Here is a 14,226-nt window from a genome sequence, read left to right on the forward strand (position 1 = left end):
TCTTCCAGTGCTTCTCCAAGAATATATCACCAGAACAGTTTATAAGAAACAGACTGTGGATCATTTTCTGTTGGAGACACATTCACACAAGTTAAAACAAACAGAAGCGACTAAGACTGATATCAATTCTCACAGTTCTCCCTTACAGTGGTGGCAATTCTGTACCATGCTACACTGATTTTTTTTTTAAGTCACCACATCAAATATTAAATATTACTGATTTTACTGTAAGTAAAAGACATTCTACAAAACATACCCATGCTAACAATAAATCAAAATGGTTTGATTTAAAATAGCTTAACTCATTATTTTAATGAAGCAGGAAATTTGATTTAAATAATAATTTTAATTCCTGTTCTGCATTTCTACTTCAGGTTTTTTCATAAAGAAAGGCAGATTCTTTTGGCTTGGTAACTATTGCAATATATATTATTTGCAACTAAAATGTAGCCCTTCTACTGAACCTGGAACTATTTTTCAGTAACCAGGTAGACAAACAAAATGGATACATGTTTGTTTAAGCAACTACACAGCTTAACATTTATTGAGATGCTTAATTTTTACATTAGTTTAATTTGAAATTGGTACATGACATTGTTATTGACAAAACGTTTACTCATCTACTTGTAATGTGCTTGAAGCTGTATTAAAATGAAAATAAGAATGACATTTAAATACAGCATTTTACAAAAATGTTTTAGTTACCAGTTACACAATTAAATAAATGCAAAAGAACTCCCTACTTTAAGTGTCCAGGATACCTAAGAAAGAAGCATATTTGTCTAAATATGCTTTACTTTAAAAAACTAACAGATTTATTAAATGTAGCCAATATATATTATTTGTAGTAAATAAACTAGAGTCTTGAAAGTCATAACTAGTAACAATAATCACAAAAACATTTGATCTCAGTCTCATATGATTTTCATTCACATAGTAGATGCAGAAAATAAGCTGTCTTTGTTGTCTTAATTGCCGTTCTGTTTCACAGCTTTGAATGAATCAGGCAGTGAAGTGAACTAGCTAACCAAACTAGCTAAAAAACAAAAAAACCCAACAAAATACTCTCTTTGTAACTGCCAAAGAGGCTACCTCTATCAGAAGTTGGGGTAGCACTTTCACACATTTAAAAATAGCAAGGAAGCTCAATGCATTACCTTGGGGGGATTAAAATATTAGCGTTGGTGCTCAATATCTAGGTTCAGAAAGTTATTTAGACAGATGTGAAGAAACAGCATAGTTAATGGGTATTAATTTCTAGAGTACTAGTTGGAGGGAAGAACAGCAACTAAATTCATATAGCCAAGGAAAGCTGTATGGATAATATTTTCCTTTAATCTGGATAGGTTGACTAAAATGGACTTCAGATGGCAATAGGTTGTATTCCACAACAAACCTAACAATGACAAAACATTACTCACCCCCGAAACTGCCACATTTAGTGGTACACCCATAAGAAGAGCTAACCAGTAAACACTGACCATTTCATACTACATGCCTTAAGCCTTGTATCAGACTGCTGGAAAAATTGCTTAACTCCAGATAAGACTCTCTCCGTCATTATTACAACCCAAGCATCTGTTTATTATGTTGAATCTGTGAACTCATTATCTTAGTGGAAAAATGCACTTCTGACAGCCATGAAGCAGCTTAGTCTAACTCACCCTCTTAATTCTGTGAAACGGATTAACTGCCTTGTCTCCAAAGGGTCTTTAACCAAAGTTAGCTAATTTATATTAAAAGCATCTCTTTTCTTAGGGAAGATGCATAAAAAGGACACATCTTTGGCCATTACACAGGTAAATATACATTCTGAGCCAAGAGGTCACTTAAAAGGAGGATTTTTAGGAATCCTTGGGTGCGTCTACATGTGCAAATGCTGTGGGATGGGTTTGCTCTAGCATAAACTACCCCGGGCAAGCATCTACACATGTGGGGATGCAGAAGTGGATTTGCTGCTCCTGACAGCAGTCTACTCCTGCCCCCGCTGGCCCAGCATCAGCCTCCTAGAGCAGCTTGTGTATGTGTAGGTGGGTTGTACGTGTGAGAACTGGTGAGAGAGAGAGTGTGTGTGTGTGTGTGTGTGTGTGTGTGTACACACACACACACACACACACACACACACACACACACACACACACGGCACTGTGTGCATGATATACAAATTAGAGATCTGTGTCTAACTTTTGGGGTGTATAGTGTATGTGCTTGAATTGGTGATAGGTATGCATGTGCGTGTGTGTGTGTGCGCACAATTGTGTCACACCCTCCTGTCTAACAGCACAATACTGAGAGTTGGCCTGACCCCACAGAGCAGCAGTAGGGCAGTTAGCACCCAGATTCCCCACTCAGCCAGGGTCTCACTGCTAACTGCCCCAACTGGCAGACTGGGGCAGGGGACTGGGACCTGCACCCCCCCCCCCGGCAGCTCTTTCCAAGCCCTGCACTTCAGTTGCTCGATAGGAGCACAGGGCTAGAGGACCTGCCTCTGACTGGGATAGTTTTCAGCTAGCCCCAGGCTCTGTGGGGAAGTTTGCATGTGCAGCCTGGAGCTGGCTGGGGATTGCCCGAAACAGGACAGTCCCCAACCACCTCCAGGCTGCATATGTAGACTTCCCTGCACAGCCTGGGGCTGGCCAGGAACTGTCCTAGTCAGGGGCAGGTCCCAGCCAGCTCCAGGCTGGAGGGTGAACTCTCCCCATTCATGGAGTTCCCAGCCCCCACTCCACAAACAGGCTGGGAACTTGTTCCCAGCTTCCTCTCTACAATTGTAGGAATGAGGGCTGGAAGATTGCATCCAGCCTGTTCCCAGACCCAGCTCCATGACTGCAGTCGCAGAGTGAGGGCTAGGAAAATCTTCCAGCCCCCACTCCATGATTGGGGAGCAGAGGCAGGAGGACAGTGTCCCCACCTGGGCACCAGTGGCAGAGCCTGCCCCAGCAGGGAGCAATCTCCCGCCCCCTGCTGTCCAGGAGCAGCCCAGGTTTGTTCCCGACTGGCTGTCTACACATGCCATACTGCGCAGTAACAATACTTCCATTTACAGGTAGCAAATTTACTTGTGATGAGCACAAATTACTGCACAGTATCTGCATGTGTAGACGGCAATGCTTACTGCGCAATAATTTGTGCTAATCTTGAGTAAAGCATCTCATGTAGACACACTCCTTGATGCCAATTAGTTACAGATAGGGAAGGAAATAAAGCTATAAACTAGTTCTCTTCTTGACATATATTAAGCAAATCCAATGCTACTTGTATTTATTGTGTTTCTGGAACAGCAATAGGAAAAAAAGATGGATAATTTTTATAAAGCAAGGGAATGTTTTTAATGACACGGCAGCCTTGCCATAATTGCTTTAATCCAGTTTAACTAAACAAGTCCTGAATTTAGCAGGCACTGAACGTTAAAACCCTCCAAAATCTCTTTTGGTCACACAACTGCGGTAATTCTAATTAACCACTGAATGTCAGTATTGTTTCATGTCAATGCAGGTCAAACATTTGAAAGTGATCAGCTATGAAAGCTTAGAAAAGTTCTCTGTACATTTTAATATGGATACAATAGCACATCTGTTAACAAAGACAAACCCTAATTCACAACAAATGCAGAGAAAGTTGCATAGGAAAGGTTTGGTACAAGCAGCAGTGGCCTCAGCTGCCACTGAAGGACTCCATTTCCACAATGGCCTGATCTGAAGCTCACTGCACCCAGTGAAGACACCCCACTGATCAGAATAGGTCCAGATCTGCAATGGGCTTTGCATCAGGCTCTCAGTACATCAGACATCTGTATCAGTTTTTTGCTGTTTTTTTTTTTTTTTTTTTAAGATCTAAAAGTTGTACTGTAATCAACACTTACCCAGGTTCTACCAACTGGCAACCCTCCCTGACACATTCTTTAAAAATATATAAACACAGCATTTACATTAAATTGCAGGCCTGCCAGCTAAAATCTATTTCTTTACATTCTGATCATAACATGCTATCCTGGTGCATACTTCTGGGTTGGTTGTGTTATCGCAATCACTTCATATGTGATAAATCCTGATTATGCTCTTACAAGGCAACACAATTGGTGCTTATTACTCAGCTGTTCTAGGTTAAGTTATATTTCATGGCAGTTTTTACAGAACTTCCAAACTTTAATTTCTCTGACAGAGCTTTACTATTTTAAGCCCAGCTCCAGCATCCCCTTTTCATAGATTACTTTAGTGCTGCCAGAACAGCTGGTTTAAGAACTCTGGAAACAAAAAGCTCACTCCGTGGGTCAAGTACAGTGCAAGCAGCTATAAACCAAGTTCTACTTCTGGGCATCACCTTTACGGCCTCACCTTCTAGTAAAAAAGACAAGTCAACCATCACAACATTCAGCTATAAGTTTCTCTGGTGATACTGCTAAGGAAGCAGCTCTGGTTGTGATATGGACACCTACTTAGAATCACAGAAAATTAGGGTTGGACGGGACCTCAGGTCATCTAGTTCAAACCCCTGTGCAAAGCAGGACCATCCCCAACTAGATCACCCCAGCCAAGGCTTTGTCTATCCGGGTCTTAAAAAACTCCAGTAACACAACCTCTCTGGGTAACCTGTTCCAGTGTTTTAATACCCTTCTAGTGAGAAAGTTTTTCCTAATGTCTAACCTAAACTTCCCATGCTGCAACTTAGGACCGTTGCTCCTTGTCCTCTCATCTGCCACCACTAAGAACAGTTCCACTCCATCCTCTTTGGAACCACACTTCAAAGTAGATGAAGCTATTAAATCCCCTCTCAGGCTTCTCTTCTCTACACTGAATAAGCCTAGTTCTCTCAGCCTCTCCTCAGAAGTCATGTACCTCAACCCTCTCACCATGTTTCATGCCCTCCACTGGACTTTCTCCAAGTTGTCCACATCCTTTTTGTAGTGGGGGGCCCTAAACTGGACACACTACTCCAGATGCAGCTTCACCAGTGCTGAATAAGGGGGATTAATTTCTTCCCTCTGTCTGCTAGCAACACTCCTACCAATGCAGCCCAGTATGCCGTTAGCCTTCCTGGCAACAAGGGCACACTGTTGGCTCATACTCAGTTTATTGTCCACTATAACACCCCGGTCCCTTTTCTAAAGGACTGCTGCCTAGCCTGTCAGGCCCTAGCTTGTACCAGTGCATGGGATAAATAAGAACTAAACCAAAACTACTAATTTATCTTACGCAGGACACTGAATAGATGGCAACAATTTCCCTTTAAGAGATTAGCTAATCACATACTTGCTTAATGAATACTATTTCAGAGATCACTGGATTATTTTACTATTGGTGCTATGAAAGATATTACTTCAGAAACTATTTATGGTATTCCCCAGGATTTAAGATTCTCTAACCAGCCAAGCTTTCCATCACCAGACTTCTACAGGCAACACAGAAATCATTCAACTCTTGTTCCTCATCCCCTCGTCTATCTTGAGTCAAATGTTGTTTTGCAATGAAAAGAACTAAGCACTGTACTATCATGGGTAAGAAATCATGTCTTAACATTGGTACATAAACAAATCTATCATAAAATTGCTACTCACACCAATAGGTCAATTAAATGATATCAGCAGTCAAACGGCAAGGCATTTTTAGGATTAGGACACTAAAAGTAAAGAGGTCAAAGATCAAAACTTGTGAAATTTAAATAAAAAACAAAAACAAAAAACTTCACTCACTCACTCACACCCCGCCCCCCATAAGTACTTCCACTCTGGCTGCTGGTGAACCTTCCCAGGAAGCTGAACAACTCTAACAGGCTAAAAACTGGTTTTGAATAATCTGGAAGTCTTATCAATTCAAATCTACTGTTTAAAAAGTTTTGTATTGTTTTTTCAGGACAAACAGTAAGAGCAAAAAGGTCTGAATCCCTTATTATCAAACCCAGTAAGTTTATGGTAGGGAATTCTTGTTTGAAAACCAGTGTATGGGATATGTGGATTCAAATATTTGCCATCTTTGTGTTAGGGTACAGAGATACTTTTTACATAGTGTGGTAGGTGCCTAGGAATCCCATGCTTCAGGGCTTCTATTGGTCACCTGGAAGGGATATGAAGAATTCTCCCCTGGCCCCCATGATTTCCAGTACTTTATTAGCTTATGCATTTTTTCTGTTCTACTTTTCTCTGACAGACTGAACTTTGGCTACAGCTAAAGCTAGGAGTTTTGACTGGAGTGTGTTAGCATTAGAAACCTCACAGGCATCTTGGCAAGAGGGTCTTGCTCTTCTATTCAAGGTTAAGCTGATCAACAGCTTTAGGCCAGACTAACATGGACTGCAGAGATTTTGCCTCTGTGGCACACAGTATGGTTTTCTTCCTAAGATCCTATCAGTATATGCAACTACAGTGGCAGGGCACTGGCAGCCTTCCTGTCTTTTTGATCTTTGGAATGTTAGTGTTGTTGGTATTTCTAGCTCATGCCAGGTGGCGGCAGCACCCAAGAGTTTGAAATACCCATTTTTTTTTTTTTTTTTTAAATCTCTTGGTGCATCTACATAAGATGCTACCACACAGTTGTTACTGTGCATTTATTTAGTACATGTATTAGCAAGTACTAAATAAATGCACAGTAACTGGAGTTACAGCACAGTAGTGTCAGCAAATGCCTTTTAAGTAATGTTACTGCACAGTAGCGTCTCGGCAAGGTTTTTGCCACGCAACACTACTGTGCAGTAGTATCAGGCTACTGCGCAGTCAGTGTCTCATGTAGACATGCCCTCTGTGTAGTTAGTTGCCTGCAAATGCAGGGAACTGGATTTAAGGGCCCAGAAATGCCTTCCACCTCTATAGTCTTAAGTACTCCACTGAAGACTCTCTATCTCCAGCAATGCTTAGAGTGCAGATATATAAAGACCTGGAAGCAGAGAGCTCCCATAAGGAACAGGCTTTGAATACTCATCCACAATTCAACAGTTAAGCCATAGGTAGTTACTGTAAGTAAACTAGTAGCTTTTGATACCCCTGAGCTGCTGTATTGTTGACTTGATTGAGAAATTTCATGTAGAGGTGAAAGAAATTGCCTTTCAGTGCTCCTTTTGCTCAAAGACAAACTACTTGTTCTTGTCAAGAACTCTGTTACAGGGGATCTCACTTCCTTCTTTCTAGTCACTCTTCCAGTTCCAAGGGAACAGAAGGGCCCCAGAGGAGAACATTTTTTGTCCAATATATGTTTGTTATGCAGATTACTGTTTTATCCTTTTTGACCAAATTCAGACACTACGGTTTTGTTCCTTCCTGTGTCTGACCAAATGGAAAACCTGGATGAAAGGCACAGCAAAACCACCCAAGAGGAGTGTTGTGTATTGGTAAAGAATTATGGTAGTGTTTTCAGGAGCAATCACTGAGGGCACATGCCTATCCTTACCTACAATTAACTGCTTCAAAACTTTATTTATTCAGCAATAACAGCCTGGTGATGCCACATGACCTGCCAGAACATCAAACCAAGCTACAGGTCCATTTATGAAAACCAGGAAAAGAAGAAAGTATGTACATAACCCTTGCAGTGCAACCTGAACTCTGCCCTCAAGAGCTAACAAGGGAATGGTTCTGGAAATGTTGGGACCTTGATGGCCAGAAGCATATCACTGGTTGTGCAGCATTCTGTAGCTTTGAACCACAGGATTCATCTGCACATATTCCAGTTGCTGTCACTGCATTCAGTATGCTTATACTGAATGATGGACAGTAACTGGAGAAGGTTGACAGAGCTGTTACTGTAACATGGTAAGAGGTGCACATGTACTTTATTTCAGTGTTGAGTTCTTTAGGCTGCATCAGTAGTGATGCACAGAGATGGTCTTGTCAGGAGGATTATATACAGTCTGGTGACATACAGGGCTGTGCTTCCCAGAGCCTTAGGAGGAACAAGTGAAAGCTGTGTCTTGGAAAGAAACTTTCCAAGGAAAGGATGAGATAGTATTATACAAAACTGGGTGGCTTTGTTTTTGAATACAGACAAGGGGGAGATAGCTCCTATTTCCTATGCCTGACCTAAGACAGATAAAGAGAAGTGGATAGACTTTGTCTTACAGTGCTCATGCAACGTGTTTCCAGAGTCTTCTGTGCCATCTTTCAGTCAAGCACAAGCATGCATGTTGTTGGTATGCTGGGATATCTAACACTCAGTGGACTGAGTTACAGTTCTGTTGCACAGGTAGTATATAGTACCTTGTCTAAGAACAGGTGGCTCCTTTTTTCTTGCCCTCTAATTACATTACTAGAGGGGAAGGTACCTAACCTCTGGTTTTGCTTTTTCAGCTCTTCTGAGTTCCCAAAGAGCAAAGATCCATTCAAGGGATACTCCTTGTTTATAGAGGGGTGACAGAAAAAGTACATCTTGAAAACCCAGTTTCCCATAATTTTTTTCCCCAAATGGCATTTTGTTGATCTCTTATGTTAACTAATGTTGTTCCAGCCCCTCAGAGCATAGCCCTAGTGATCTAGACTTGGAAAAATGGCAGAATGCTGCTTGCACTGCTCTAGCATCTTCAACACACTTCCACATGTTTTCTGACCCCTCCCCTCATGTCCTAGCTCTGCACCAAGCAAAGTCCAACAACTCAAGTCTATTATGAATGACTCATACTTGGAGGGTAGGGTAAGGGCAAGCTGTATGCACCATAAACCCCTGCCCATGAAAGTCACTGGCTCCCTGAGCTCCAATGTAAAGGCCTGTGAGATTAAGAATATATTCTCCTTTTGGAAAGTATAAAAGAGTAAGTGGTCCTGCTAATGGTATGTTATACATAAAACCACTAAAACAAATTTCTCCCAAGAGCCAGAGTGTGAGATGCCTTGATTTCAATGGGATCAGCATACTTAGTTTTTGTAGGCTCCTTTTAAAAATCCGGGCATAAAAATGACATTTCCTTGTTTAACTGTTTAAGATCCTCCAATATTTTTCTCACATAATGCTGTTCTCATGTAAACTAGATCCTAGACAGACAATTCTACCATTTAGCTTTTGTTGACATTCAATAATGCAGCCTGTGACAAAATTGAATTGCAGATGTTTAACTACTGCTTCCAAAAGATTCCGTCTCATTTAAGTACAAGTGATTGGATTTTCTTTTCTGTTGATGCTCCTTAATACAAGTATCTGAATATCATTAATCCTTTCATTTATAAAGATGCATAATTCACCTGTCATTTACTATTACAACTAGAGGTACACTGATACATTGGTCCAATATCAGATTAGCACCGAAATAAAGAAAATTGATTGCATCGGAATTAGGCCTGATGTGGCCAATAAATGGCCATGCATGCATGCAGCTGCAGCGTAGCACTCAGGCAGCGAGGCGCACAGCCTGGCAGCTTGGAGAGTTGCATGCAGCTGGTAAGAGGAAGAAGGGGAGTATTGTGGAGGAAGGAGAAGGGGGAAGGAAGGGGTGTGGGGGGGCAGATTAATGCCCCCCATGGTGAGGGAGGGAGCAGGGCTGGGGCAGGCGCTGCCCAGCCAGGACAAGGTGCAGGATGGAGCCACAAGCAGTTCATCTGGGGAGCATGGCAGGGCAGCTCCCACCACTGCCTGCACCCCAGAAGGGCACAGGGGGGGCATGTGCCCCCAGATCTGCAGGGGGAGGGGTGCTCCACCTGCGGGCTGGGGCCAGGGCTGCACCAGACTCTTCCCAGTGCATGGGGGTGAGGTTGGCTCAGGGCTGCTTTTGGGGCAGGCAGTGGTGGTGCTGGAAGGGTGGGCTATGGCAAAAAAAAATTGGGGGGGGGCTACAGCCCCCCCTGTAGTCCCCTTCCCGGCACCACTGCCACCCACCCTGACTGCAGCCTCAGCCCAATCCCCGCCCCATGCCCCACGCAGCTGCAGCCCACCTGCCCAGATCCAGGGGCACATGCTGCCACCCTCCCCATGCCCTTGCAGGGTGTGCAGTGGTGGGAACCACACCCCCTGCCCTGTGCCCCCCAGATGAGCTATGGCTCCATCCTCCCCCCTGCCCCAGCTGGGCAGCACCTGCCCATAGCCCTACTCCCTCCCCCACCGCAGGAGCCTTGATCTGCACCCCCATGCCCCTTCCCCCCTACTCCCCTTCCACCAAAGACTTACCAGCTGAACATAGCTGTATTGTAAATCTGATTGGCATCAGTCAATATGCCTCCTTAAAAAATCAGCTATCAGTATTGGCCCCTAAAAATCTCTCAGTTCACCCATAATTAGGAGAAAAATACTATGTATTCAATTCATAACTACCTAGAGTCTTGAGAGGTATTTCTCTTAGTTATAACTATTTTGATTCTGGGAACTTCAGGTGAGTGAGACCAAGACTAACAAGGGCTTTTGTTTAATCAACATCTACTTTCTTTGCATTTGTACTAGATCAGAGCTATGTGTGTAACCAATCTGATTAAAAAGAGTTACAAACATAGAAACAGTTGTCTGCTTCCCTCATGTCTCTCTCATCTTTAGCTTTATTCTCTTACCACTGATAATCACTTTCTGGATTTATTTTTTTAAAGTAAGTAGTCCCTTAGGAGTGCTTTAAATTTGCTTTTAATTAGTAGTGTATTATGGGGTGGGGGGGTGCCCTTTCCATCCTCCTTCATGTTTTCAATAACAAAAATCACAGCCTGTATTGCAAGCAGAAATTTGCATAGCATGTCAGCTACCAGCTGGTAGGCTTTCCATATGTTTACATGCTGTCTCAATTTAATTTGTTTCCAACCCAAACACTCCATCACTGGCAGACTCAGATACACCCCATCTCTTAGTGACACCCAACAAATAAATACTCAGTGTTTAATCATCTCATTTCCTTTTGGTGTATTCAAGGATTTAATTTTTTTCCAGCTTTTTTGAAAAAAAATCCAATCCACTTGGCAAGAGAACAGATGCCACTCATTCCTAATACTCATTCTGGGAAAATATGGGTGGAACTGTGTTTGTAGCAAGCATCCCGTCCCATGAAATCAGCTGAAGAATGTTAAGGGAATTTCTGAGGAAATTCACTATTCAAAATAGGTCACATACTACACTAAGCAAAATGAATACAGAATGGCATGTTTAATGCCAGAGAGATTTTTGTGAGTTTTAAAGAATGGAAACCTATCAGGGAAGTTGCCAATTGCCTGAAATTCTACAAGTGCCAGTGAGAATTATGAACATTTTGCAGATTTGGGCTATTAGGCAGCTAGAAACCAAGGGTTACAGGCTCGGTGAGATTCTCCCATTACCATACCCCAGTACACTGCACACAGCAGCACAGCGCAGAGCTCTACAACACAGAGGCTATGAAGGCACAACAGCAGAGAGACAGCATAATTATCCCCATGCTGCTTCTCTCACAAGGTCAGTTTTAATTTTAATAGGCATTTTGGATTTAAAAAGTGACATATCTGCACAGTGCCCAAGTCTTGAAATGCTGGATTAAAATGTATAGGCAGTTAAAGGAAAGTCATTATGATGATCTGCAAGGTCCTTTCCAGACCCTAACAACTATGAAACTATATCTTAGTAGTGCGCCTCGCTTCCCCCTCCCCACCCCCTGCCACCAAGTGGCTGAGAGGCAATAAATGCTACAGTTTTTGCCTCTTGGCCACTCAGCAGTGGTGGGGGAGGGAGAGGGGGGCAGGGAGCTACAAGTGCAAGATTAAAGGTGCTGCTGTACTGCCAATTTACTCTAATGTATAGGGACCTTCCTAAATTGCAGTGCATCTTCCAAGCTACTCCACTTCATTCCAGGGGTTAGACACTTATTCAGCCATGGGTGTCTGGTACCTCTTGAGTGAGTGACCTGGGGGGCGAGGGTGGGGCGGGGGGTGGGCGTCAGCCGGTCTCACTGACCATAAAAGTGGCCGTACCACTTCCACAACTCCCGTTGCCACTTCCACTTTTGCTGGCAGCCCCGCTCCCTGGCCAGCACTCACAGGGGGGGGCACTGGTGCTCCCACCTGCTGCCCCAGCTAAACAGGGAGCACGGCCTGACAGGGGGTGCACCAGCACTCTTGGGGGTGCACATGCACCCCCTATTTCTCACCCACTGTACTCAGCCATATTAATGATCTGGATGGCACAAAAGTGACATACATTTTCTTAAATATTTCCTTTGCCTCCATAAGGTATAGCATGTAAGTAGACCTCTTAATCCCACCAGCTTCAATGGACTGGTGCTTGCATGTGTAAAAACAGAAGAATTAGGCCTCCCAAATTTAGTTTACACATCAACTATCTTGAGTGCCACAAGTCTTCCTTGGGAAGCCCTTTAAAGATTGAAAACAGACAGGTAGAAAATCTGTACTTAAAAAAAGCATTGTAGAAAGACCAAATGCTTGTAATAGAAATATTAGAACCTCTATTAAAAATAACGTGCATTGTGTGCATGGAAGCAGGTATAACATAAGTGACTGGAAAAAGGATGAAGAGAAAAAAAGAAATCAGATAGAAAAAAGCTAGCGGTAATAGGAAGGTGTAACAGCAGACCCAAGTTGTTACTCAGCCAGGGAGGTTGAGGGGGACTTAATCAGAGCCCTTGACACCTGTGCAAAAGCATGCTACAGGCAGAGGGGAGCAGTGACCTATGGAATCAAAGGGAAGAACTGAAAGAAACTCTATTGAGAGAGGTGGGGATTGAAGCTGCTGGTCCAGGAGGAAGGGGCATGTGCCAGGACACCAGGTGCCTCTATCACTTTAATAGAAGTGAGTAGCAGGAGCACTTGCAGTCAGTCCTTTGATTGAGAGATCAAATACCCCTGTGCCAGGCTGAGGGGAAGGCAGGAGGGCCTCCAGGACACACAATCCCTGTCCCAAAGCTGGCAATTAGGTTCTGCAAGCAGAAGGAGCTTCTATGGAGAAGCTGACTGTGTGAAGCAGCCTCAGAGAGCCTGCTCACAAGGGGGAGGCAGGTCTAGTCCAAGTATATTATAGTTTGGGAGCAACAGGTGTTGCAAGCAGTACACCTGTGGTTTTTTTGTATTAATAGACATTTAATTTGGCTTGCTGCATCACCACTGGACTGGGTGTGGCTGAATGAGGCCGCCACAGTGGGGTGCCACAGGGGCATGCCAGAGCTTAGAACACTGCTATGGCAGGATGTAAGCCAGGGACGGCCAGTGCCTGAGAAAGGCCAAACAGGGGTTGGAGCTCGTAAGCCGAGACCTGGTTCAGTGAGCCTAGGTTAAAGGAGGCCAGCTAGAGAAAAGAGGCAGCAGCTGGGAAGGCTGAGACCCTCACAAGGGCTTGGAAGCCAGAGGAGGCCAAACTTTGTGTTATGGCAAGGTGCCTCATAAGAGTGGTCAAGTAGTAGCACCTGCAAGGCTTGGCTTTATGAGTGGCCATGAATTTAGCCACTAAGGCAAGTAAGACCCAAGGAGAGGGAACCCTAGGCTCACCAGCCTCCAAGGGGAGCCTTCTCACATTACTTTTAACAAGGTAGGTAAGGAAGCAGGGTGAGACCCTAGGAGGCACGGGCAAGAGCCAGGCAGGATCAAAACGGCCACTAGGGAGCATCATGGCACCACCCCTCCCATACCATACCCATCACAGAACGTAATAGGAAATTCTGATTTCAGTGTAAATGGTTTAAAGTTTTCCATAAGCCAAATTACTAGTTTATGATTGTAAAGTAGTACGGTTCAAGTTTGTGATCCCATGGACCAAACAAGTGGCATGGGGCTGGATCAGACCCTATGTGCTAGGATTGGGGTCCCATTCTACCCTGCATGCCCAATCTAGTGCCTAGAGAGCAACAGCCTGCAGAGCTCCGTGGGGAGCCCTGCAGCCAGGGGTTGAGCACCCAGCTGTAAGGTATTCAGGGTTTTTCTTAAGGGCTAAAAAAGAAAAGATTATATACTTTGATAAAGTTTCCATTTAGTATTTGAAATAGTAAATGCTTTATTTGAGACTGTGGTGTATTCTGTGTGTGTCAGTTTCATTAAACTAGTTTTCAAGGTCTTAATATCTAGAAAAGAGATACTGGAAGAGATAATACATTAGGAATTTATTAAGGATACTAGCCAATTGCCCATCAAGAATGTGGGGGGGGGGAGGTGGAACCCTGTGGCCCCCCCCTTCCCTCCCTCCCAATCTGGGCCCACTCCCACCATCCCTCCTGCTGCTTGGGGTCCAGACTGTTCCCCCCGCAGCAGCGTCCCAACCCCCCCGCCCCAATTCCACTGCCATCACCTCCTAGGAGCAAGGAGCACCCCCCTGCTCCATCATCGCCACCTGCAGGGAGCCGGGGGGGGGGGGGGGGGCCCCCCCT

General features: G+C 44.0%; 1 protein-coding gene across 1 annotated transcript in view; it reads right to left on the minus strand.

The window, feature by feature from the left end:
• Positions 1-14,226, minus strand: part of AP3M1 (adaptor related protein complex 3 subunit mu 1) — a 39,517-nt gene that overhangs the window by 19,949 nt on the left and 5,342 nt on the right. Inside the window, 1 exon segment of the mRNA XM_025212743.1 lies at positions 1-67. This exon segment is cut by the window's left edge and continues 26 nt beyond it. Within this exon segment, the coding sequence (XP_025068528.1) occupies positions 1-64 (64 nt within the window). The 5' untranslated portion in view covers positions 65-67.

Source organism: Alligator sinensis, unplaced genomic scaffold (genome assembly GCF_000455745.1).
Source record: "Alligator sinensis unplaced genomic scaffold, ASM45574v1 scaffold109_1, whole genome shotgun sequence".
NCBI classification, from domain to species: Eukaryota; Metazoa; Chordata; order Crocodylia; family Alligatoridae; genus Alligator; species Alligator sinensis.